The sequence below is a fragment of the Oculina patagonica genome, chromosome 9, assembly GCF_052425735.1.
Source record: "Oculina patagonica isolate OP01 chromosome 9, crgOcupat, whole genome shotgun sequence".
NCBI lineage: Eukaryota > Metazoa > Cnidaria > Anthozoa > Scleractinia > Oculinidae > Oculina > Oculina patagonica.
Genome location: NC_135766.1, coordinates 30199879 through 30227286, shown reverse-complemented (window position 1 = coordinate 30227286; position 27408 = coordinate 30199879). Strand labels below are relative to the sequence as shown.

The 27408-nt window shown below is 39.1% G+C and overlaps 2 protein-coding genes and 1 pseudogene across 4 annotated transcripts in view; all 3 read right to left on the bottom strand.

Annotated features, from left to right (window-relative positions):
• LOC144664763 (skeletal aspartic acid-rich protein 1-like) overlaps positions 1 to 10312 on the bottom strand; it is a 13544-nt gene extending 3232 nt beyond the window's left edge. Inside the window, exons 1-3 of the mRNA XM_078525968.1 lie at positions 10123 to 10312; positions 5641 to 6062; positions 554 to 805 (exon numbers count right to left, since the gene is read on the bottom strand). Coding sequence (XP_078382094.1) covers positions 554 to 805; positions 5641 to 6062; positions 10123 to 10165 — 717 coding nt within the window. The 5' untranslated portion in view covers positions 10166 to 10312. The remainder of the gene's footprint in view (positions 1 to 553; positions 806 to 5640; positions 6063 to 10122) is intronic.
• The window catches only part of LOC144664840 (uncharacterized), a 181182-nt pseudogene that overhangs the window by 124469 nt on the left and 29305 nt on the right, over positions 1 to 27408 (bottom strand). The window lies entirely within an intron of this gene.
• LOC144664778 (skeletal aspartic acid-rich protein 2-like) lies at positions 14342 to 26098 on the bottom strand. Of its 2 annotated transcripts, none has more exons than XM_078525988.1 (4): positions 25926 to 26098; positions 20136 to 20545; positions 16736 to 16960; positions 14342 to 14789 (listed from the first exon to the last, which is right to left on the bottom strand). In XM_078525988.1, exons 1-4 carry the CDS (start codon positions 25963 to 25965, stop codon positions 14550 to 14552), a joined length of 915 nt encoding a protein of 304 aa, XP_078382114.1. In that variant the 5' UTR covers positions 25966 to 26098; the 3' UTR covers positions 14342 to 14549. The 2 variants fall into 2 exon arrangements, with proteins under 2 accessions (XP_078382114.1, XP_078382112.1); XM_078525986.1 differs by lacking the exon at positions 25926 to 26098 and adding an exon at positions 22672 to 22804.

Here is a 27408-nt window from a genome sequence, read left to right as displayed (position 1 = left end):
AGTTGGCGAGGGGCGAAGCCCCGAGTCAACTATCAAAAGCTGGTAGAAACTGAGAGCGAGCCGTCTAATTGTGTTAGCATGACCCACTGACCGATCTATTAAACTCATAATATCGCTAGAATTGATTTATTGAAGGTTTTGATTGATAAAATTCAGCGAAGACTACGCGCGCGCTCCGAGAGCCTTCTACGGATCAATAGTAGGCACCTGTGTAGCCAATCAGATTGCGCGATTACCAATAGTAGATCAGTGTGGTTATGCTAACAGCCGATAGTTCCTCGACAGAAACACTCTATTGTTTAAATATTTCAAAGGGAAGACGCCTGCCATAGGATTATGGGGACTCAAGTTTGAGATATGTGGGTCACATATCATGCATTTATGCATTTATGCTGGAGCTTCCAGCATAAATGCAGCTACATCTTTCCTTAGCCCCCTCCCTTCCAACCCTTTTCTCCGTCCACTCTCCGTCCACTCAAAAAGATGAAAATGTCTCGATTGTCCCCCCCCCCCCCCTCCTTCCCCTCTCTACTTTTTTGTTCTATTGGCCCACCTTGGATGCGGCAACCATTTCATCACCATCCTCCTCCTCATCACCAAAGTTGAACCTCTTGGGGCATTTTTTACTATGACATTGCATCTTTCTCTTCTTCTTTTTGTCACCATCACCGCCTTTATCGTCCTTCCTTTTCGGTGGCTTGCCCTTTCTGCTTTTCACCACAAGTGCAATCTCCCCATGCTCTCCTACTTCGTCCTTCTTGCAGAGGGATGTTGCGTTTCCATCGCAGAATGTATAGTTATCAAGCTGCAAAAACAACAAGTTATCAAGCTGCAAAAACAACAAGTTATCAAGCTGCAAAAACAACAACAGCTACGTTGGCTACACGCGCGGGCATTTGCATGCCCGCGTGGATGGCCACAAAAGCACGTCATCTTCTGTACGCAAGCACTATGACAACGACCACGCGGGTGCTGTCCCTGAGGACCTCCTTAGTTGTTTCAAAGTGCTAAAGAAATGCAAGAACAAATTTGACTGTCTTGTCAACGAGATGCTTTACATCAGGCAATTAACACCGAGTCTGAACGTGCAAACGGATTCAATCCGTGCTAAAGTAATTGTATAGCCACCACCATTATGCAAATGTTTATCTCTTTGAACCTCGCATTTAATTATTTTTTCTCAATTTACCCTTGATAATGGCGTCAAGATGTCGCCGAAACGTCGGGAAATAATATCGTTTGTGTTTACCTGTTTGTGTATAACTAAATCACTGTTAATAAAAACAATATTGAGCCTCTCTATGAGTATTTCCGAAGAAATTGAAGACGCGAAGATCACCGCGGAAAAAACGAAGATCTCAAGATTGAAGCGAAGATCTGAAATTGATCAAAATTCACGTGATCAAATTGAACACTCCTATATAAAATTGTCAAAATTCCTAAACACTACAGAAAATATCGGCAATTTTTGAATGTTGACATTTGAAAAAATTCCACGGAAAAACCAAACGAACGAAGATAAAACAAAGATCTGTTTAAAGAAAACGAAGATTTGCAAAAAATTGCGAAGAAAACGAAGACTGTCGGTACCCATAGAGAGGCTCAATATTTATATGAAATATTTTCGGAAAATAACTAAAATTAACACAATTAGGTTTCCCATAATGGCTGAAAGACAGTTATCTCAAGGGGTGATTTTCAGTTTGGAACGGCACAGCTAGCAACTGAGATTTTCCCTGGTTACAAAACTCGGTGCCCTGCTTCTTATAATTTCAAAAATTTGCGAATTAGTCGCATTTGCATTGTGTATGAATAGATAAGCGTTTTACCATATTGCGTCATCAGGAAAGTGTCCTTGATTTCGCGCGTGAAAAGAAGTTGTTTTAAACAAAACGTAAAGGAAAATGTATCCCTGGACTTTTTTATGCGGTTCTGTGAAGCATATGCCGTATCCTTTGCAACTGTTTTTTTATTTTGGGGGAGGGGGTGGGGAAGGTGCAGGGATGTCATTCAACCAGAGGAGCGTGACGCGAAGAGCGTGACATAGACGGCCGCGAAGGAGACCATGAATTGTCGTGTCCAGCTCTCAACCGAAAACAACTTTATTTATTTGCCCATCATTATTATTAATGATTCCCAGCTTTATGTGCAAAAGAAAGCTACAGTAGTTTCCTCTTCCCTGCTTGCCTCTAGAGCTCCCTGCTGACCTTTTGGCTACCCTGCGATCCTATCTTCCGCGATTCAATTCAATTCAATTCAGTTTCGCTGATTTTTTTTTCTATAAGAAAATATTTTTTTAAAAATATCGAGGCTGAAATTTGCGAAATTTTAAGAATATTTTAAGAATACACCCGAGGCTGAGATTTTGAAAAGAACATAATCTTGTGTAAATACAATACTATTATTTTTTTAAAAATGGACCTGTAACCAGGTGGTTGATTCATTAAGAAATAAAAACGTTACTCTGGTTAAAAATTTTGTAGTAAAATGTTCGTAAAATATCCACAATGTCCCAACGTTTCGGCTTAAACTAAAGCCTTCATCAGGGGAAAGTGATAAGTGAATACAAAAAGCACGTTCTTATATAATATGCAAATCGAGAGCTAATGTTTGTCCCTAAAGGCTAAATTTAGAAATTCGTGCGGTAAATGCATGCCGTCATCGCGGTTTAGCGGATTATTGCAAGTGTTAATTTCCCAAGCCTCCAGAATACGTCTTTTGCGCCAATTTGTGCTTGTACGTAAGATCTTTGACGATTCCCACGAGATGGTGTGGCCAGAATGAAAACAATGTTCCGCTAAAGCTGACTTGTGTGAGTGTTTGTTTTCAACTGCTTTTTGATGCTCTTTGAGTCGGGTGGAAAATTTTCGTTTCGTTTCTCCGATGTAGCTTTTGTCACAAACTTGGCAGGGAATTGAATAAATTGCGCCACGAGTCTGATCTTTTGGCAATGGATCTTTCGGTTTTGGAAACAAATTGCCGATGGTTTGGTGTGGTTTTAAAGCGACTTTGATATTATAATTGCTTAAAATTCGCTTGATTGGTTCCGTAGTACCCTTGATGTGCGGCAGAACGCAGAAACCTTTTTTGTCATCCGGTGCAGTTGCAGGCGTTTGTTGAGAAGGTCGTTTCGGTTTGCTTACATCAATCACAAAGCGCTTAGGGTAGCCATTCGCCCTGAGTGCCGCGGTCACATGTTGCATTTCCTTTGACTGTTGATCAACAGAAGATGGAATAGTTTTTGCACGATCAGTCAAAGACTTGACCACAGCCCTTTTGTGAGCAGCCGGATGGTGGGAGTCAAACGAGAGATATCTTTCTGTGTGTGTCGGTTTGCGATAGACTTTAGTGGAGAGTTGGCCATCGTCTTGTCGACAGACAGTGACGTCAAGAAAGGATATTTTCCGTTCTGTTTCTCTTTCAACCGTAAATTGGATAGATGGCTCGATACTGTTCAAATGATTCTGTAAGGTTAGCACCAGGTTGGATTTAACAGCGGCACATACATCATCTACATATCGTTTCCAAAAACACGGCTGGGAAAGGGAGGTGGATAGTGCTCGTTTTTCAAGGTCCTCCATGACCAGATTTGCCATAACAGCTGACACTGGAGAGCCCATGGCGGTTCCGAAGATCTGTTGGTAGTGATTGTTGTTGTACTTGAAGTTTGTTGTCGACAAACAAAAATCCAACAGATCGACAATGTCATTAACAGGTATGGTGGATCTATCCTGCAAGGTGACATCATTGGAAAGCAAATCTTTAGCAACTTGAATGGCGAGTTCCACCGGAATGGATGTAAATAAAGAAACAACGTCAAACGACACCAGCTCTTCATCTTCTTTGAGTGAGACATTGTCTGTCGACAAGACGATGGCCAACTCTCCACTAAAGTCTATCGCAAACCGACACACACAGAAAGATATCTCTCGTTTGACTCCCACCATCCGGCTGCTCACAAAAGGGCTGTGGTCAAGTCTTTGACTGATCGTGCAAAAACTATTCCATCTTCTGTTGATCAACAGTCAAAGGAAATGCAACATGTGACCGCGGCACTCAGGGCGAATGGCTACCCTAAGCGCTTTGTGATTGATGTAAGCAAACCGAAACGACCTTCTCAACAAACGCCTGCAACTGCACCGGATGACAAAAAAGGTTTCTGCGTTCTGCCGCACATCAAGGGTACTACGGAACCAATCAAGCGAATTTTAAGCAATTATAATATCAAAGTCGCTTTAAAACCACACCAAACCATCGGCAATTTGTTTCCAAAACCGAAAGATCCATTGCCAAAAGATCAGACTCGTGGCGCAATTTATTCAATTCCCTGCCAAGTTTGTGACAAAAGCTACATCGGAGAAACGAAACGAAAATTTTCCACCCGACTCAAAGAGCATCAAAAAGCAGTTGAAAACAAACACTCACACAAGTCAGCTTTAGCGGAACATTGTTTTCATTCTGGCCACACCATCTCGTGGGAATCGTCAAAGATCTTACGTACAAGCACAAATTGGCGCAAAAGACGTATTCTGGAGGCTTGGGAAATTAACACTTGCAATAATCCGCTAAACCGCGATGACGGCATGCATTTACCGCACGAATTTCTAAATTTAGCCTTTAGGGACAAACATTAGCTCTCGATTTGCATATTATATAAGAACGTGCTTTTTGTATTCACTTATCACTTTCCCCTGATGAAGGCTTTAGTTTAAGCCGAAACGTTGGGACATTGTGGATATTTTACGAACATTTTACTACAAAATTTTTAACCAGAGTAACGTTTTTATTTCTTAATGAAATACAATTATTTGTTTTCAACTAAATCGTTAAAATTCTTCCTTTCTGTAAATGGCAAAACTAGCTAAAAACCACAAAGCAGCGCTCGTCGTATGATTGATGCTAATAACATTTCTGTAAGAAGTCATTTAGTTGTAATTGTTACTCCAATACATTCTTAAACGAAAATGTCAACGCTAAAATCTAAGAATATTCGCAAGAATATTTCAGCAATAAAATCGACAGAAAAATAAGAATATTCAGCCTGGTCCGGAAAACAATATTCTTATAAAAAAGAGAAGAGTGTAATGAGGTATAAGAATTACCGTTTTACAGTTTACAGAGGGTCTGAATTGGGGTACCTCGATAACACTTAACACTTAATTTTTTGGCTCTGTAACATTTAACAGTTAAGTTTTAGCCATTTTAACACTATCAGTAAAAACTGTAACAGTAAAACTTAATCCACAAAGAAACAAAGAAGCTACAAAAAGGCCAATATTATTTTTTTTAGAATATGAACAAGTTTTGGGCCATTTTCCGACAATTTCCGATCATTTCGGAAGATTTCTGAAGACTACCGAAGATTCCCGAAGACTATCGAAGTTTTCCGAAGACTACCGAAGATGTCCAGAGACTACCGAAGATTTGCGAGGAGAACACACAGCACAGGCTCAATGTTCAGGAGTGATTTTATTACCGATTTTCGAAGAGCAGATTAGAATTTACAATGCTAAAAGACTATGGCCTTTTCACGAAAAAACCCTCCAAACACTAAACAGTATTTTCTTTGGAAACAGTAAACATTAAAACATTGACCAATTTAACAGCAAACACTAAAAATTACACTTTAGAAGAACAAACCTTAATGAAGAACTTCAAGGTCCCGTTCTCTACCCCAAACGTCTCATCGCCAAACGTTATATTTCCAGCTTGGCAGAATATGTAAAGCGAGAGCTGAAGCCACGCTTGGGGGTCTTTGAGGTAGGCCTTTAAGTTGAGACTCGTAGCTCTCAACCCTTGGTAGCTCCCACTCCTGTTAAGTGCCGAGAAGGTGAAGTCTTGGTTTGCGAGGCTGTTCACATCTTTGCCAACTTTGCTGCCATTTCTGCCCAGCTGTTTGACAGAATCCACTTCAAAGGTAAAGGCTTTATCATAATCTTTCTTTTTACCCTTACCGCAACGAACTATTGCGACTTTTCCAGATTTGCCTTTAACCTTCATACAAATTCCTCCGCAAGTATCTTTGTCGACATCCGCAGCAAAGGTCGAGAGCAGGTTTGCGCCTGTGAGGAAACAAAAAGGTTCTCAATTTCTCAGATCGATGAAAATTAGTTATCATTCATGTTCGGAGGGTCCCGAAGCAGAAGAAAACAGCCCTCACTCATGATTATTTAAAAACGGTCAGCGAACATAAAAATAATCTTTGAAATGACTAAACGAGTATGTGAAGTTAATTTATAAAAGAGAAAGAAGGTCCTGAAATATGGTATATAAATGCCATTTCACAGGCCAAATTTTCTCCAAATCCCACTTTCCAGCCTATTTATTACCCAAATACCAGTACCATTCCCATTTGTTTGGTTGTGATTCCCAGTCCCAATGATCCAAATCCCATTTTCCCAGTTCTCATTTTATCCCTTCAGCGCCCTCATATGCATAACACTTTCTTGAGCTCAGGTGGCCAATATGACCGATGACATAGATCTGCATACAAGATGGTTTCAATGGGGTGGTGGCTTTGACGCTTAACGGTTAAAATTTTGGCTTTTTCACAGCTAACAGTTAAGAGAAATTAAAAATTTAAATAAAATGTCCATTCTTTTTAAAAGTTAAAAATTAATTCCATTATAGAAAAACATTTTTTAGGTCTTAGAACCATTATGGGACGATGAGGTGATCTAGTCTGTCTTATTTGTAATTACTGACAATTTTTTACGGTTAACATATTTTACGGCTAACGGTTGGTTTTTTGGGGCGTTTTACGGCTAACGGTTAACCCCAAGACGAGTGCAATTACACTTAATATAATAACAGTATTGGTATATTTAGCAGAATTTTTACGACCTATTAATGCTAATAATAATAATAATAATAATAATAATAATAATAATGACAAAAATTTAATGGTTTATACAGCAATGTTTACATTGGCTGATCAACCTTAATGCAAGGGTATATCAGAGTAGGCCCTTCTCGCCTCTACTTCCAATACTACGTCGGGTAGTTTGGTTTGCAAGTGACGATCAAAAAGGACTTGATAGACCACGTCAGGTTTTCAGAAGAGTTACAAGTTTTGAAATCCGTTTTCAAAACATCTCGTCAAATCTTCTTGCCTTTCGATTTCATTTGAATTTTAGAGCATTTCATAAGTGACAGAATATCTAAAAATAGCGCGTCGGTCCCAACTATACGGAAGTAAGCTACTCTTAATTTGTTAAATCCCAAATAATTTATAGTTGTTTTCTAAGCTTGCATGGACTGTTCTAGACTTTCTACCTTTTTATGTTTGTTGATTTTACTTTGAAATAAAAACAGCTCGGACGAAACCAAAATATATTTATAACACATGACTAATTTGAAATTGAATTGATGCGTTTTGTTATGGGGAAACGTATTAGTGTTGTCATGGTAAAACAAGCTGTTGTTATGCATTAGTCAATTGAAATCCCGGCCCCCCGACCCCCGGGACTTACCGGGGATTTAACGCGTCCAAAGCCGGGATTTAACGCACTTTTAACGGCGCATTGGCCCCGGTGGGCGGTGGATTTAACAAAACGTCAGTAGACCGGGGCCGTGGAGCGGTGATTTAACAGCACGCAATCACCTGAAGTGGGGACGACAGCCGGGATTTAACATGAAGGACTAATGTTTTTCTCAAATGTACGTTGTGAGGAATTTGTTCTAAGATGTCTTAACGCTTCTACCTTGATAAAGCCTTTCGTGACGCCTGGCAGATGACACGAATAGAAATTCGTGTATTGAAACGGCTCTGTAGGTTTGTAATGTGCTCGCACGTTAAGGATAGACTCCTTGTGGAATCTCCACCTTTGTACGCTATCGTCTCCAAGAAAGTAGTTTCTGTTTCTGATATTTCAGCCATGAATTTTATCGAAGGGTGAAAGCTGTTTGCCTTTAGAAGAAATTCTTCTATTTTGTTTCTTCTTGTGTCTCACATTAAAAAGACGTCGTCGATGGATTGTTTCCAAAGGATAGGTTTATTGCTACTTTGTCGGAGTATTTCGTTTTCTATTTTGGTGATTTTCGTGCCCATGGCTGTTCGATGGGTTTAAAGATAATCTTTTTCATTGAATTTGGACGAGTTTTCTTTAACAATCAAACTGAGTATCTCTCTTTAAAACCTGTTAGGTTCTGGAGGGTTTCCTTTGATGGAATTCTTCGTATGCTTCGTTTACAGTGTTAATGAGACAAGGAAGGCTTTTTTAGACTGTTTAGGCAGTGTAATCTTCTCATTGAAGTTATTAAATTCTGTCAGACGAAGCTTGTTTCTGTGCTATCCGGCTGAAGTAGATGGTCAACAAAAGCTGAAATACGTTCTGTAGGGCAATCACACCTGATATTATGGGTCTTCCGACAGGTGTGTTCATAATGTGCTTATTTCGGGTTGGAAATTTGGCAATTGTGACTTTGACTACGAAAAATGATTTCTTAGTTTTCTCAAATAAAAGGCCTTTGGCGGAAACAAACTACATCAGGTTTAATTCTTTCCTACCTTATAGCTTTGTATGGACAATAAATGAAAGAAATAGGATTGTTAACTTCTGTAACAAAATCAAGATTTTTCCCGGTTTTTCCAGAATATCGCTCTTGAGTTGTTTCTTTATTTGGTTAGGATGTCCCCGCTATGCGGGGCTTTTAACAGACGTCTTGGTCCCTAGGGCGGGGAAATAAGCCGGGTTTTAACACTTGACAAATGTTAAATTCCCCGGTAAGTCCCGGGGGTCGGGGGGCCGGGGTTTTAATTGACTGATGCATTATAAAGTGTTTTGACTACCGAAAACTTTATTGAAAATATGACAAGTAACACATGACAAATTAAACTGTAGGACTTCTTGTAAATAGATGTACGTAAGTCCTAAAAATAGTTCCTGAATAGTTTCAACAGCTAACAAACACTCTCTTGATAAGTAAATTTACACCTTCTTACTGTAAAAATTTCGCGTTTTGAAATCAGTAGCATTTTACGTTTTTAAAATATGCGCGTCAAAAACACAATTGTAGAGATATTAATTAATTTCTTATGGATTTAATTTGCCAGAAAGATACACATTCCGTAAAACGTTGTTAAATAATTCGATAGCGTTCAAGATGTTTTGGGATTTCGCCATGGGCTCCTGCCAATGTTGATTCTCCGCTTATTGTATTTTTCGACTGACAGTGACTGACAGAAAACAATGAGAGCAGAAAAATAAACTTCAATGTATGCCGTGCAATTTAGCTCAATTTCGACATGGCCGAGTATTCGCATGTAAATGCGACGCTTGAACTGAATCAAAGCTTTGTCCGACACAGAAGAAAAGGTCGAATTTTCTGTTCAATTTAACTTCTGCATTTACTTCGACACGGAAGAAATGATATGTTGAATAGAATCAATATCGACTGTTATCATGTCATTGTAAACTACTTGACTTGAAGTACCGGTATTTCCTGTCAGTACTTTGTAGTTTCTTTCAATTCAAACTTATTATTATTCAAAAATTTCGCTAAACCTTCGAACGACAATTTTACTTTACACTATTGTAAAGACGTTCTTTAAAGGGTTAAATCATGAAACATCCGTTTCAATTTCAATTCATCCATTTTAGCACCTTACGGTGATCAGTAGAGGATAGCAGTGGTAGCCGAACGTGATAATGTTCATTTGCATTCGATATCAAACATATATAGCCGCAAAAAATTCGGGCATCCAAATCAACAAATTTCAGTGAGACTCAAATCTATTGCCATTACACGAGAACTCGGTGTTTTGAAAAATTAAAATAATCAGGGTCCATCTAGCATTTCGTGTCACTAAGAAATCTGACTTCTCTATACGCTACCGGTCTACCGCTGTTTGATATTGTCTACTGTTTGAGTCGCTCGCGAGTTTTTTTTTAAGCCCTGATGCATGCATTCTCCAAAATATCTGCGATATTTCAAGCGCATTTCGCATGTATGTTATAATACGACCAGGAACGCATCCGAAAGGTCGTAAGCTTATATATGGGCTATTTCATACAACTAACACAAGCAGAAATGCAAATTTATCAAGAAAATTTAACTCGAAACCTGCCGGCAGTTTAAGTCAGTTATTTATATCAACAAAAAAGCTGAAAAAAGACCTACCAATAAAAGCCAGAAGAAAGACGCAGCTTATACGTCCATCCATGTTGATCCGTCTTTAGTCGCTTCAAATAAACGTTTCGTGCGCGCAGTTCAAGCCAAAGGTTTTCAACGCCTCAAAAAATGGGCGTTCACAACGATCTGAAAAGCATCAGACGTGAAAATCAACCGAATAAAAAGCGATTTGCAACTGAAAAGGGTTTGCCATAGCAACAGATGTAAACACAAAGTAACATAGCACCTGCTGAACAATATACAAATCATTGTAATCCGTTACCTTTTGTTTTGTACAACATTTTGATCATAAAACCCGCGTTCTGATTGGCTGTGCCGTTTTTTCGCTAACACGTTATATAAAGACGATTACGTATATGTTTTGCAAGGACTCTCTATGTCACAAAATGTCGACGCTATTCATGAACTGTCACGGAGATGTGGAAATCGTGTGTTCCGGCTTCGATGTCAAAATCTAAACCAAAATAATGGAGACAAAAACGAAAGCCTAACTCTCCAAATTCACTTAATATTTCACGTTCCCGCCGACCGGGCATAACACTTCCTTTTAACCGTTCTAGTCGCTTCCTACCGTGGACCAATCAATAATAAGTTTATTCGCTCCAGTGCATTTATATGAGCAATTGAAAGAACCACAAAAGAACTTACATGTTAAACAACTATTTATATATTTGAGCCTGGGGACTGAAGGACTAAACAAATAGGCCTTATCACGGTTTTCGACGCCATCTTGACGAGTAGGCAAAGCGGGAAAAATTACAGTGTTTGTCAGGGGAATCCGACGGCAAATATCTTCTATAAAAATTGAATTCTGGACAACTTATGAATTGTAAAGTTAAGATACTAGGCAAAAGTTTTTATTTGCCGAGTTTGAAGGATGTAGCTGGGCTAAGAAGCGTTCAGTTACGTTTATAATTTGCAATACAGTTGTCTATAATATTTCCCGCGAACCGCGTCAATCATGCGGGGGCGGGACTAAAAGACATATACAATCAATTCAACGAGGACAAGGATAATGTGGCTAAGATGCAATATAAAATAACCTTTACTATGAAAGGCCGTGGACAGAAACGCTAGTCTTATTCCATATGGGACAAAGGATTACTGTTCCTACCTTATTCCAGGGTCGTAACCAGGTATATGGGATCAGGGATCACAGCCTTGGGATCGGGATCACAGCCCCGGGATCGGGATCATGGACCCGGGATCCCGGATCACAAGTCATGGGATCCGGATCGGCCAATCAGATGGGATCAGAATGGAATCAGGGATCAAATGTTGCCGCATTTTGGGGATCAGGGATCAAAATTTAGAGCTAAAATGTGGGATCAGCGATGAAAAAATATACCTGGTTACGACCCTGTTATTCTCACTCAATTTCGCGAGTATTTTTTGCAAAATTTAGTACTCGCGAAATAAAGGACACGCGAAGATGAAAATCGCTAAATTTTATACGGTATATAATATCAATAAAATAATGAAATTAAATGTGCTTTTATTATAGTTATTCCAACATGTCTCAGCTTCATGTTTAGGAGTTTTTTGTTTTATTTTCTCCATCAGTTATCTTCCACTGCATCACTCTCACTGTCTGAACTGTCCTCTGCAGCTAAGTTCTTCAAAATCTCGCTTTTGCAGTCGTAGATGTACCAATCGAGTAAGTAGACTATGGACCTTATACTTTGCTATGTTTAGCTTGTTTTGTTTGCTTTTTTTACGATGACGATCTTATTAATTATACTGTAACAGTTCTGAGGTCAAAGCTACATATTGAAGAATAGAAAAAAGTCGCGAAATTTACTACACTTTAATTCTACCTTCCTCCCAAAATCGCGAAATTTAATACTCGCGAAATTTATGTTAATACTCGCGAAATTTAGTGAGAATAAGGTAATTTAAAAACTTTATTTGCATACTAGGTGTTTAGCACTCTTTTTCGGTTTTGTGGTATCAGAAACCCATAAAGGTTGAACCGTTTAACTCCCAAGGATTCGTATTGTACAAAGCGTTTGCACATTCGTTTCCATTAAGTACCATTTTAGGAAAATCACGAGAAAATCTTAGCCAATTCAAATTGCAATATTTGAATTAAATCAGTCACAGCGCGCGCTTACTCGTGCTTAATGGCGTTATCTTCTTTTTAAATAAAGGTAAATTTTGTTTCATTCTTCTGTTTCATCGTCATTCAGTGGTGTGGAGGACTTCACTTGTATTAGACTGATCAAAGTCCCCTATTTTTTGGCAAGACAGCAAAATCACATCGTTAAATCGGGAATATCGTTAAATCGACTATCGCAAAATCGGGGCTCCACAGTATATATATTTTTTTTATTATTTTTTTTATTATTATTATTTTGTTGTAGTTTATTTTTTTTTTTATGGGTTTCTGATACCACAGTATTACTGTATGAAAAGGTAAGGGTTTGGGCCTCCAATCCCTCCACCATCATGCCCGAGATAAGGCAGAAATGAACTTTATGCACCTTTGAATTGCAAGACAAAGTGATTTTTATTAATGCTCCATAAGCATTACGTCTGTAACAAGTAAATACACAATAGCTAAATAATTTGCATGGCTTAGCCAACCATACCTGGCAACTAAACTTATATTAACCGAGGGCAGTACTGGGGAATGTTAGACTTACAGACCAAACATAGCTTGGTCAAAAACTAAGAGCGCTTTCCATTAGTCAGAACTGGCGACAAGATCGGTATATTCGAGAACTGAATTCCATTGTTAGTCACATTTGTCCTGTCAAATCAGTTAATGCAAAATATTATACACTGTTGTGCTGGATTTGTGGGAAAATCTTGTGGCAAAGGAACATTTCGCATTGGAAACCACCGGACTGGCGGACCAGTTCTGACTTCTGGAAAGCGCCCTAACAAGACTGTCCAGTACAAACATGTGTAAGCAAGGTTATTAAGTACAGTAGCTTAACAATAAAATTGATTACATATCACACTCAATACTCAAGTTAATCAAAACTAAAACAAAATGATTGAATGTGATTGGTTATGCTCGATAACGTAATAGGACAATTTTGAAAATGTAGTCGAACCTCCACAGACGGACACCTCCCATAAGAAGACAATTTGCTAATTATCCCGGCCACATACAAACACTACATTTTTAACCTCTCATAACCAAACACATCTCCTAAGTGGACACTTTATCTGGTCCCCAGTCACAGACAAACAGGTTAAATTTTTAACCTTCCATACATGAACACCTCTCCTAAGTGGACACTTATTTAGGTTGCAAGCTTGCAGGCTGCCTGCTTACTGGAGGTTGAACTGTAATAGGAGAATTCTGAGGACTGCCAAATTTGTGCATGCCAAGTCTATTTTGGCATTTTGTTTTAGCTATGATTAACTTGTTACAGGATTGCCTGTTGTCCAGTTATGTCTTTAATCATACTTGTGCTAATTGTATTACTCGAATGATGCATTACAGAAAAGCTACAAAATTATGTAATTAAACACATCGATAAGCAACAACGTACAGCAGGAATATTATGTATTCAAAAACTTTGCAAAAAAAAGGCTAGATTCTATCCTGCGAAAGAAGGTCGTTTTCAGGTCACCTGGGGTACTTTCCATTTGCCCCCCCCCCCCCCCCAAAAAAACAAAAAAAGGTTGGAATGACTGCTGAATAGATTTGCAACTGTTTTTACTACAATAAGCAAAGAAACCAAAAGAGGTGGACATCATGGGCTGTGATTCGGTTCCTGGTTGTTTTCCTATGAAGTGAGACTGGAAATGCAGTCAGGGGAACATGTGCCAAATGATGGCAACATCACTTCTCCGAGAAGTGACTGAGCCAGCAGTTTTAGTCTTAGAAGTTGCTAAGCAACATGACGAATTTGTATGCACGTTTACTTTCGGAGTACTCGTGAGTGCTCACGCTAGTTTTTGATTGGATGAATAATTCAGAAACTCTTGGAGTATTTCAACGAAGTTTTGCCAAAACCAGCACTTATTCCCCCAACTGGGAAATGGGAGAAAATAAAAAATGGTCCAGAAATTTTCCAATAGTTTTTGCAAGCCAGAATGAAAGGACTTCCTTGAACGGTAGTCCACCATAATTAATACTTTCAACCAAAATCTCAGAATATTACAGTACTATTCTATTTGCTTTTCAAACGATTTTTATTTCTAAAATCATGAGCACCCAAGGCATCAGATAAAGGCTCCTGTGGTCTAAAATAACATTTTAGTATTTGGGATGAAGAGACAGATACTCAGTAGCTAGTGGTCTAATTTTCCACCATTATACAGTGATTTAAGCTGTTTTGCAGTGTCAGTTGCAGTTTTAATTTTATTTTTCAGGACCTTCTTTGACAACATAAAATCTGGCTTACACACACACTACACTAATGACTTGGCTCGTGGGTTGAGACTTTGAATCAACCTTACATGAACAAAGCGACCAACATGACAACAAACATGGCAACATTCAGCTGAATGGACGATGCCAGGGCTTTAGTGGGCGTTTCAGGCTCATCCTCAGCATCGCTGACACTGACAGTTGGATCAAAAATGGCAGTGCTGTTGAACTTGGAGACGCGGAAGATAAAACGCTGTTTGCCTCCTTGATCGTCAGCTTTGGGGTATCCCGAGGGTGATGCTTCAACCATGCCGTCCCTAATGACCTATAAAACCAAATGCAGGTAAAGATACGGTAAAGGTTAAGTCTGAATTTCGAGCCTAGTGGTACATCAGTCCTGGTTGCAGTAGCATAAAGCCACTAGAAGTATTTCTATTCCCCCTGGATGGGATGCTACTCCATCACATTGTTCCCCTCAAGATTTAATTCACCAGTACCCATTTATACATACATGTACACCTGGGTGGAGAGAGGCAATATGAGAGTAAAGTGTCTTGACCATGAACAGAAGCTGTGGGCCCTGGCCAGGACTCGAACCCAGACTGCTTAATCTTTGAACCGCCGACCGGTAGCTCAGTTGGTAGAGCGCCGGACTGCCGTGCGGGAGGTCTCGGGTTCGACTCCCAGACCGGACCAACACTCAGGGTCTTAAAATAACCGAGGAGAACGTGCTGCCTTTGCAATATGACATCTGCAAATGGTTAGAAGTTCTAGTCTTCTCGGATAAGGACGATAAAAACCGTAGGTCCCGTCTCCTGTATCTTCAGTGTTATATGGTCAGCAGGGGACGTTAAAGAACCCACACACTTATCGCAAAGAGTAGGGCACGGAGTTCCCGGTGTTGTGGTCTGGCCTTGTTTCACGGGTAGGTGCTTCATATAGGGTTAACCTCATTGCGCCTTTCCCCCTTGGACAGAATTGTCCAAGAAAAATTACTATGAACTATGAACTATGAACTATGAGTCCAACATGCTCACCATAAGGCTACTGTGCCTCCCACATGAACAAATGTAAACCCTCTATTAGCCCCCTCCACCCCCCCCCCCACCACCACCTCTCAAGAAATGTTTAAGGGGGGTCCTTCTTAACTACAGATCTAGAGCAGTCGCTAAGGAATTTCTAAAGATGGTTTTTGATTGCAAGCTATTTTGGAGTGTTCGACAATGCTTAACGGTGAATTTTTGGTGGGGAGGACAACTGTATTAAAAAAAATAGATATTGGGCGCACGCATTTAAAGTTAAAATCCCTAAAACATTTTAGAGAAAGGTACATCGTAGAGTTCCGATTTTTTTTAACAAATTAGAGACAACATACCCTTCTTCATAATTCTTTGTATGGATTTTCCGTTTACATTTAAGAATGGGACCCTATACTGAAGAAGGTCTGAAAATACGGGTCTTTATTACGCATAACTTAATAATAATGCGAATTTCATAAAAACCATATGAAGCATTACGCACGTGGACGTTCTTTATCTGTTGGCACTGATTTGAATTTTTAGATCTACCGGTATATGCTCTTTCAGTTTCAGGGTATTTTCTATTCCGGTCACGTGACTTGTCAAATATGGCCGTGATTTGAAACTTTTGAAGTTCTCTTCAATAGAACAAAGTTGTGCAAAACTCTTATCCGAAGGAGGTTTGCTTTCCAAAAGTTGACGGTCAGAAATCTTTCTTAGCAACAGATTGGTAGTTAAGAAGGACCCTCCTTAAAGGATTACAGGAAATGTATAAAAAAAGCAGACATATATTAGAGTGTTTGAGTCCCTTGTAGGAGCAAAATTTCTAGCCTAATAGGAAAGCCATATTTTTGTTCTATAGTTTTGACTTGTGTCAAGTGATATGTTCTAGTCTAATAGAAAACTGCATTTCAGCTCCCTAAGGAGTCTTTGAAGCACATCAGTTAACTAATACATTCCCATTGTACCCAAAATCAAAGGACCCTTTGAGACTACGACTTTTCTCAAACAATTTTTTTCCTTAATATATCGCGATCATTAAATAATAATTATTTAACATTACCGGGGTATTATTATTTATCAAAATTTTTCACCAAACTATAAATCAGTGTTTTAGCTTTAGAATGGCAAAGAATTTTTTTTCGCAAAATTTGGCCTCTGAAGATTTACAGTAACCTTAATTTGTTATGTAATGTTTGATACAAAAAGTAGTTCACACACTAAGTGGTAGTGCTATGTAATGTCAACATACCGTTTTGGTCAGAGCCATATCAGCCTCGTCACCAAAGCTGAAAATATTTGGGCATTTCCCCTTTTTAACACATTTGATTTTTCCTTTCTCACTGTCACCGCGCTTCTTTGGAGCCTTGCCTCCTTTGCTTTTTACAACTATTGCCACATCAACATACTTTCCCACGTCATTGTTTTTGCAGATGGAGGCAATTGCATCTCCTTCACAGAATGTATAGTTCTCCAGCTGTAAATTAAGATAACATAAATTCTTGAATTAGTGTCAGTGCTGATAATACTAAAAATTAAATAATTGTCAAGGAAATTCCATGTTAAATCTTATGGAAGAAGCCATAGGTCCATTTATAAGAACTGGGCGAGTTTATGTTATCAACTTCAACCTCACGACTTAAACAAGGCATGTCTACAGGGCCAAAGAGGGGGGTGCAATGGTTACTTCTCAAACTCATTAATAATTTATTAAGTTAAAACAAAGAAAATCATAATCGTGACAGTGGTTTGGCTGGATACTCGATCTTAATCAGCATAGATTTTTACGATTTTATTTCTTTGTTTACTCCTCGAATGTCGTCAAAAATACTCTGCTGCGCGTCATATTTTTAACTCTCTTCTCGGTGTTTGGATATCTCGAAGAAACACTGCCTCTCATGATTGATACATTACATCCGCACCCCCAGCCCCACAGGCAACAAAGGTCTGCATTAAAGACCAAAACACTGAAGAAGGGCCAAGCCTGAAGCGTATGTTCATTTTAGTTTTTTGACACAAAAAAGAGTTGGTTTTTTTTATTTCTTTACAGAGGTCTACCTAACCAGGGAGTGAAGGTTAAAATGACTCTCACAATGCTACAAATGTGGACTTCAACAACTTAATTTTTCAACATTTCCTAGAGGAGCCAGGCATACCCCTGGACCCATGAGACACACATGCCAGTGCTCACGCCCACCCATGCAAAATCCTGCCTTATTTTGGAAGAGGGTTTACCAGTAAATTGCACAAACAGGTCATTGATTTGTTTGCATCTCAAGCTATTAGATGCAAACTGGGCAATGATATAAATGGTACCCCAAATCCTGGATCCTGTCGAGACTTTTTGGCGACCAAATTTTTCCATCTGGCGACCGAAAAAAAAAGTTAAGTTGCCACTTGGCGCCCACATAAAAAAGTTAATTTCAGACCCTGTGGGGTTAAACTGTATAATTATCACAAATTTGCATGTCCAAGTGCAAGCAATAAGCAGGTAAAAAGCAAGTAAACTACAAGGTAAAGTACAAAGCACGATATGTTGGTCCAGAAAATAGACTTACCCCTCCCACAGAAGATTTTTTGTTTGAATCCCCCACCCCTCTGGAAATTTCAAGCACCAAAATTCCCTTTAAAGTGCCACTATGATCAAATTTTTGCACTTTGATTTTTTGACCGTATCATATAGAATACCACGTAAGGTTTAAAATGCCATTTACAGTTTTCAAATATCTTTATTAGTTCCTGAGATATTCAAGTTTAAAAAAATTGGTAAAATATGCAAATTAGGAGTCTGATGACGTCATTTACTCAACCCAATTTGACATTCAATATATAAATGGAGCTAACTCAGTCAATTTGCTGCATAGACCATTGAAACTTGGTACACTGATAGTTTTAAAGGTGACACCAGGGTTCCATATTCGTTTTTTCTCCAAGTCGTCAGCCGGGCGAGTATGCAAGATGACATACTTGCCCTGGCAAAATTTTACTTGCCCGTTCAAAAGTGAAGAATGGCGACCGTACAACAAGTTAATGAAAAGTTGACTTTTTTGTTATTATCACATGTATGTAACACTGTGTATACATGAAATCTACAAGACAACGAATCTGTTATAATAATTAAAGTTTGATTTACAAGTATTTGTTAATGAGACTCTTTACTTGTCCACCATGGCTGCCGGCTTACAAATTTCACAAAACATTACGCCCCCAAGCGGCTTGTGATGTTGGCGGAAGCGTATGATGCGGGCACAAATGAAAGCCAGGGCCTCTTCGACTGCCACCACGAAAGAAAAGAACACTTTTGCTCTTCTTAGTCATATTTGGTTTGTTTTTCTGAAGTGTTAACATTGCTTTATTTTCTTTGCTGGCGGTGCCACACCAAAATAACGGCAAATTTTGATCAAAACATCAGCTGATGCGATCGCCTCGTGTTTTCGCGGATGCAGCTGCAGTACAAAATATCAGCGGTTCACAGCTTGAAAATTGAGCCTGCAATGATTTCATTAATGGAAAATACCGCATCAGCCAAGATGGCGGCCAAAATTATGATTTTATCGCGACAGAAAGTTGCAAATTATTTTCTGTTTTCGAAAAGTTATGAATGGATGGCAAGTGGTCAGATTAAAAGTAACTCAGAAGAAAACTTAATAATTGTTTGTTTTTTTTCATTAAGTCAAACTTAAGTCGTCCAGCGGACGAGTTTATGTAATCTATTGGTCGTCCATACGATTTTTTAGTCGTCTCAGACGACCGGACAACTGGGTATATGGATCCCTGTGACAAACCTACAGATATAATAAAATCGTGTTTCCATGGCAACACACTCTTTCCCAGTCCCTTTAGACCTGTTTTCAACATTTAAGAAATTTTCAGCCCCAAAAAATTAAACCAGGCCAAGTAGTCTACCTAACACATTTATATGCTTCCTGGATCTAGCAAATGAGACATCACTGAGAAATATTAAAATGCAACGCCAAAAAATGCCAGAAAAGCCCTTAACATTGGAGAGGTCTGGAACCCAGTATGTTGTCATGGTAACATAATTGATAATCTCATATTGTAAAACACACCTAGTAGAGTATTGCTGCCAAGAATAAAGCATTTCTGATACAAATAAGTTGAGATATATCCTTTCATACCTTTGATGAACATTTGGTCGAGTATATGACATCATCATTTAGCTAATTTGCATATTTTAAAAACTTGAATATCTCTGGAACGAAAAGAGATATTTCAAAAATTTAAGCGGTATTTATTTTCTCATGCCAACCACTTGTTTATGTTTTAAAATGGCTTAAATCAGAGAATCGCAATTTTGATCATAGTGGTACTTTAAAATTTAGACTTTTGAACCCCCCACCACCTTGGAATTTCCAGTGATCTTCAATGAGGGTAGCAAAGGGTTTATACGTGACACGTGAAAAGGGCAAAAATTTGTCCGTGACGCGTGAAAATAGGGTAAAAATTATACCGTGACGCGTGAAAATAGCTAGAAAAAATACGGGATTCGTGAATTCTGCTGTTTCAAGTAAACGTGACGCGTGAATTTGGTTAAAATTTGTGCGTGAAACGGGATCACGACACCCCCTTTGCTACCCTGTTCAATGGGGTGGGTATGGATATTTTCTGGAATTTTCTGGCTGACAACAAACCTTGATTAGGAGCTTGAGGGTCCCATTCTGAACCTGGAAGACCTCATCGCCAAAGGTGACATTTCCAGCCTCTTTGAAGATGTAAACCTCAAGTTTTAGCCAGGCCTTTGCAGCAGTTAAGAAAGCATCCAAATTAAGATTCACAGCCGAGAGGTTTTGGTAGACAGCATTCTGCTTCAGAGGTGAGAAGGTGAACTCTTGGCTCGCAAGGTTGTTTACTTTTTTGCCAACTTCCTTGAAGTCTTTGTCCAGTTGTGTTACATAGTCCACTTCCAGCGTGAAAGCCTTGGTTTGATCAAATTTGCCACCAGATCCCTTTCGTCCAAACTCAACTTTGCCAGAACTGCCTCGAACTTTGGCTATAACACCTCCACTGCCCACTTCTTTATCTGCAGCAATGACTAAGGTAGCTGTTTGGTACAAACAAACCAACACAATGGGTCTCTTTACAAGAGGTCAACATAATCATAGAATACCAGGGATGTAGCTAAGAAAACACTAAGCTGGCTCATCAACAAGCCCAGCTGGCTGTTCTGGCCTTGGCAGCTCTAAAAGGTTACTTCCTTTTCATGTGAAATTTCAGCCAGATTTTAGTTCTATTTCGGCCAGTTAAATTAGCCAGAAGCCACCCCTCAGCGACATCCCTGAGAATACCATTTTTTATAACATAAAATTCTGTTGACAAGCCCTGGGCTAACATTTGCTGAACTGTCCAGGGATATAGCTAAGAAAAAAACTAAGCTGGCTCGTTAAAAAGCCCAGCCGGCTTTTCTGATATTGATATCCTCAAAATTACCTAAATTGTCTTTTGTTTTCTAGTGAAATTTCAGATGGTCATAAGCTCTCTTTCAGCCAGTGGAATTAGCCGTCAGCCGCCTCTAACGTGTTTTGTAAGATCGGCTTATGTCTTAGTTACATCCCTGTCTCTTTGAGATGGGCTTGTTTTCATGGAGGGCCTATACATGTATATAGGGGGTAACTTATGTATACAGACAGAAATTTGTATTAGAATTATGTTTGGGGGCTATATTTAGATGGGATAATGTGTCTAAGATCAAAGCCTGTAAATATTTAATACATTACAGTTACTTTTGTTAGCGGCTATAGTACTATTCGTGTCTTGGATCTTGCTATGGTGATTCAAGATAAATAAGATCCAAGACACCAATACCTCTTCTAGTAATAGTCACTTAAAGAGTGACATGCTTTTTCCCAGACAGAACGTCTGTCATTTAGCCTCGCAACGCAATCAATTATTTGTGACAACAAATGCGACAACTGAGACCCTTAAATGCTCAACCTGAAAAAAGTTGTAACAAGATTTAGAAAGCAATGGATGGCATAGCTTAGACAAACTAACAAAAAATTTATTCTTTTTCAGATTTTCCCTGTATTAATTACACAGAACTGAGGCTGAATTTCCATTCAAATGACACACCATAAAAATGACATGGAATTTAAAAATATTAGCATTTTGTGGCACTCAGGTGCCATCTTGTAGCACCAGTCAGTATAAGAAAACATGGACTGCAGACTGCAGACGAGGTATAAACAATGGATGGTAAATAGCCGTATTTGTTGCGAAAATCCCCATTTTTTGAACAACAGGTTTGGAGCAAATGGAATGGGGAATGATGCCAAATTGGGCTATTGCATTTAATATCCGCACCCCCCCCCCCCCCTGTTGAGGACAGGTCTTTTCAGGTCTTTCATTCTAACCCCTAAAGAAATCCGTTAAAAACGTCTAATGCCTTAAACCCCAATGAAATTCTTTGAAAATGTGCTAAACCCTCACGAATTCCATTAGAAATGCATTCTTACTCCTAAGAATTCCATAACTTTTCACCCATTCCCCGTGAAGAATTCCCTTATATTTTTGTCTTACCCCTAAGGAAATCCACGGATTTTTGCCCTTACCCCCAAATAATTCCACTGTTCCTCGACAGGTCGGGAGCAAAAATTTTATGCAATAGCCCATTAAAAGGTAACTTACTTTGCCAAGGTAAATGACTATTTCATACTTACAGCCTCGGTTCTTTTTTATCTTACTCTCAGTTCATGTTTATACGCAGTATACATGTTCAGTTCACATTTTGTTAACTAGTTCATATTTTATTCCCAGTCCGCAGTCCATGGTCTGCAGTCCCGTATTTTATAGTGACGGATGCAGCAAGATGGCGCCCGAGTGCCACGAAATGCTAACATTTTGGACATATTTATACTACTATTTCTAGCTCCACTCCAATTTGCACGGTGTGTCAGTTGTGTGTAATATTAAATACAGGTAGGAATCTGCGAGGAAAATATATTAAGCTTAATGGCAGCTTTGAAAGGCAGAGCTGCGAACCAATGCAGGATTTACCGTAAGCTTAACTCTCGCAATCGGCAGTAATGAAAAAAGAGTGAAATCTTGCTTGGTACATCATTTTTACACAGCAATTAAAACCAAAAGAATAAACAAACTTGAGTCGGACTTGAACTTCAGTCACTCGTGCTACAATGAAACTCACTAAAAAAAATCGGCGAGCGACCTTACCTGTCAGGGCAAGCAAGAGAGCAAAGTTAACGCTTCCTGCGGCCATGTCGAAATCGTGTTTGGTCGTTCAGTTCAAATGAAAATAATGTTTCGTGCAAGTAGGAATTTCTGGGCGTTCAAAAAAAAGCAACCGAAAACTCCAGAAACTCTGAACACTTCGGCGTTTCGCGCCATCTTTCGGAGTACCGTCGGGTGCTCGCGTTATTCTCTGATTGGATGAAAAGTGACTGAGCCCGCGGTTTTCGTCCCAGAAGTTGCTAAGCAACATGACAAATTTGTACTCGCGATTGCCTTCGCAGTACTCGTGAGCGCCCGTACTAGTTTTTGATTGGATGATGTAATTCGGAAGCTCTTCGAGTGCTTCAACGAAGATTTGCCAAAACCGGCACTTACCCCCCGACTCAACCCCCCGACGACTGGTTTTCACTGTCACGCCAGTAAAGCTACTGTCACGCGCTGCTAAAAAATAAATCCAAAACTATTAAGTCAAAAAAATCAGGAACATTTCAGGTTGTAGAAAATTGCTACATAGTCAACGTGTCCAATTCTCAGGTATCCCGTACTTGAGTTATCCGTCAAAATGTTTTACACAAATTTAGAGTGTTCAGTAGGGAAACCGGAAACGTGTTGGAGTCCGTGTGAAGGACTCCAAGATGGCCGCCGGAAATCAGTGAAAACATCTGGCATTTACTTCTGCTATAAAAAGCGGCCAGCTCACCTTCATGAACACGTAAACATTCACATAAACACTTCTCGTAAAACCTCAACTGTTTGGATTGTTAAAAATAACAGGATGCGGCATTTTCTTTGAACATACTAGCCTTTAGGCGGCCATTTTGATGTCGTGTGGCGCGAAACTCCGAAATTCAAAATGTTTTAAAGACGGCGGATGCTATCAAGTTAAAAACCTTCAATAAGATATATATTAAGGTTGCCAGGAGCCCATGAGGTTGTCTAATAGCCAGTGAAGGATAAAAAGTCAGAGGTGTCTCGATTTTGAATTTTAGAATTTTGATGACGTCATGTGAAAACCAAAAATTAGCTTTAAAATCCGCGAGCCTCTCTTGCGAAGGAGAATTAATTATTCTTTGTCAAAAGTTGTTTTTCCATAAATCGTTTCAGTATGATGCGCATTGAGGTCAAAATTATGAAGGTCTAATCCATTTCTTTTAAAAACGACCACTTTTTTACTCTTTTATTTTGCTTTAAATGTTTGAGATGAAAATTTCATCTCCAAGTTGACCCGGATCTTTACTTTTATTTCATTTTCCTTTCTATACTCAACTCGACAGAACCGTGATCTCCTTCGGTGACCCAAAAAGCAGTTGCTATTACAATAAATAATCGACCGCACTGTCAATATAACAGACAGCTTCGGTAAAAAAACAAAAGAATTGCCAGTTTGTTTTAATAGCTAGTATATAGGGGCTTAGACTTTCTAAAAGTCGTTCGCTTCTCGTTTCCGGTTTGGTGGTAGTAGACCCCGGTGCGAACGACTTTTATCACTTGCAGCGCGCTAAAATTACAGGAGGAATTTTCTCGAGCTCTCGCGCTTGACTCTCGCTTTCGCGCTTTGTGCTCTGTTAGCTCGACTGATAAGCAAGTCTAATAGGAGCTGTGGCTAGCACATTTGTAAACCCAATAGAGTCATCTTGAAATTAACTCTTTTCAAAACAAATCTAGAAGTTATGTTTTAATACATTGAAATTTGTTTTGGCAATCGATGCATAAAATATGAACCAGCCAAAATATTTCCCGCTAATATATCCCGCTATTATGTTCAAAATCATATCCGCAACATTGAACACTTTTATAATAAGTATCACAACTTGTTTTTCGACAACGTGTTAGATAATTAAAAGTCAAAATTTCAAAAAAAATTGTCGCGTTTCATTAGGATTTCACAATTTTTAATTACATGTAAAGGTAGCTTCTCGATGGTTCCTTTTCTTTTCACGTGAATACTGACTCAAAAAAAATAATTAATTCAAAAGAACGAGTTCTGTCCTCATAGTAAATATTATTCACCAGCCGTTGTGATCATTTTTGCCCCCCCCTATGTTTACCAAAATATAAAAGCAGCTACTTGGCAACAGCCAACCACAGAAGTAGCCAGAAAATGTGAAAACAAATAGAGCTTCACTCAACCGAAAACCACTTCAGAGTTCCGAGTAATCATGCGAGAATCGGTGCTTAACGGGTTTCGCATACTCAAGCCATCAAATATTTAATATAACAAACATATTTACGCTGCTTACATCCAAAACTTGTAATTCTTTTAATCTTGAAAGTGCAAAAAAAGAAACTCGAACAAGAGCTGATAGGTAGAAACAGCCAGAAAATTATGCAAATAGAGCTTCACTCAGCTGAAAACTTTTCAAATCAAGTTCAGAAAATAATAACGCGGCAAGAAAATGGTTTCGCATACAGTTATCAATAACTAGCATACACATTGCCCCTGTTTACATCGAAACTTGCAATTGTTTCAATCTTGGAAGTGCAAAAAAACAAAACACTCGAGCAATTGCTTGAATATTACACCTCGAAGTACAAACAAATAACGTACAAAGCATGGAACTTAAACGGACCGACATTAAATTAAACTATCATGATCAGGCTCTCTCAATGATAAGGGAAGCTCTAAAAGTTCCAATTTTGCGGTATCCGTCGCGGTATTCGGTCGAATTCGTCCCAAAACATGAAGCAAAATGTAATGGCTAAGTCTTGTACTTGTTCTCAAATAGCCCGCGTTCATCGCATCTTTTACGATAAGAAAAGGAAATAAGCGCCGCCGAGTTCTGCAATCTCGTTCGTGCAAGGGCCTGCATAGCGTGCACTGGAAACCCTTGGATGAAAGCCGCTTTTTTTCCACCAAGGTAAAAGGTAAAAGGTGAAAGGTTTGTTTTTCTTTGGACTCCCAAATATCTAAAGTGGTTTCCGTGTAGAGAAGGGATTAGAGATTCTGGCGTGCACCCACAATGAACGTTCTCACGAATAACCTGGGTGTTGTTTTGTAGCTACTTTCCTTCGGCAAAAAATGTCGCTTTTTGGTTGCAAAGAGCTCTAGCCTAATTCAAGTTTTCCCAAAAATGTGCAAGCGACTTCAAACGACTTTTCTATATTGATATACAGTAGCTGAAACTTTGACGGTCGCTAAATACATTCGTTTTCAAAATGTGCTCTTAGACAAATATTCAAACAGGAATTTTTCACTCCATTGGGTTGTGTAGTTTTGGGAAAAGGAACTCACTTACCAGTCAAGAGAAGGGCTAAGCAAATGCTTCGTACGGCCATGTCGCTCGTTTCGTGTTCGCTCGCTCAGTTCAAATAAATGATTTGAGTACGCACTGATGATTGATCCAGCTAGGATCTTTCACACTTTATATTTGGAAATGGGCGTTCACTTCGACGTGATGCGACAGACCAGAACGTGAAATGGCCAGGCCTGGAGACAAAATATGCAAATACAAAACACATTTGCACCTGCATGAATTATGAAGTCTATGAATAATGTAGCCTATTGTTTTAAGCCACGCTGTTATCACGGAAAGGAAGCATTTTAGAGCACTTGAATTAGCAGTGGAATGTGACTTTTTATAGTTCCTGACGCCATCTTTGTCAACGGCTTTCTTTGCAACTGGAATTTGGCGAAATTTCAATGTTCAATTTCTTTTTTGATGAACGTTTTACTCTCGCTTATCCAATTCGTGCTATCTGGCACGCCGTCAAACGCCATCATTGTTTTTCAACAAAACATATCGATTTTTCCAGAACACCTAGTGTTTCGTCGTCAAAACAACACTACTCAAAAAATGAGAGCAAGCACGTGCACGATTGTTGCGTTACTCCTCACGTGACATGATGTGACGCACGTGATGACGAGTGTGTGACGAACTTGAACCTCGGGGGACGAAAACATTTTTCGGTTACCAAAACACTGGCATACCGTAAGCACAAAAAATATAAATGAAAAAAACTGACTGGACGATTGTGTGTGTTCAGGTAATTTCATAAGCCGCAGATCATGGGAACGTCCTTCTGAATGAAGGCGAGCATTTTGGGAAAAAACTTTGCATGTCCATGAAAACAAACTTGGTTATATTAAACATAAATAAATATAAATATTTTAACACTTCTGGCAGTTCGCTATTCACAAAGATCTGCATGGCTTTAAAACACCAACAGAACTGCGCAAACGCTGTTTAGTAACAACTGAAAAAGTAAGGCTGACTGTTCGGTTGAGCTGACAGATTTTAATTTCCAATATTTCGTCAGGCACGGCCTGACGTCTTCAGGAAATGATCTCAAAAAATATTTTAGCTCAACCGTAGAGTCAGTAATACTTTTTTTTTTTCTGCAGGATCCGGTACCTTTGCATTGAACGCTGGCCCTTGTAGAAATTCAAAGCGTTTGGTACCCAGGGGGGGGGGGGGGGTACTCCGACTTGTAAATGAGGGGAGATGAATGAAGACAAAACTCAGGACCCCAAAAAATCCCTAAGTCTTCCGGCATTACCCAAAAAAATCCCTGGACCAAAAATAACCCCTAAAAAATCCCTTGTCAAATTACCCCAAAAATTGCCAGGAGGGGCAATAACGCTCGCGTTTCATTATTCATCATACCATAAATACGCCAAGGCCGTGCCAAATCACTTTAGTTTGTTTTTAATACCCAAAAAGATCCCCTATTTGAATCAAGTCACCCAAAAAAATACTTGCCAAATCTTCTTACCCAAAA

Bases quoted from the DNA above. Each gene is read 5' to 3' on its own strand.
- LOC144664778 (XM_078525986.1), bottom strand. From the start codon at position 22,717: ATGGCCGCAGGAAGCGTTAACTTTGCTCTCTTGCTTGCCCTGACAG. The intron at 20,546-22,671 runs GTAAGGTCGCTC...TGTACCAAACAG, and splicing joins TCTCTTGCTTGCCCTGACAG to CTACCTTAGTCATTGCTGCA. The intron at 14,790-16,735 runs GTATGTTGACAT...TTGGTTTTATAG, and splicing joins ATATGGCTCTGACCAAAACG to GTCATTAGGGACGGCATGGT.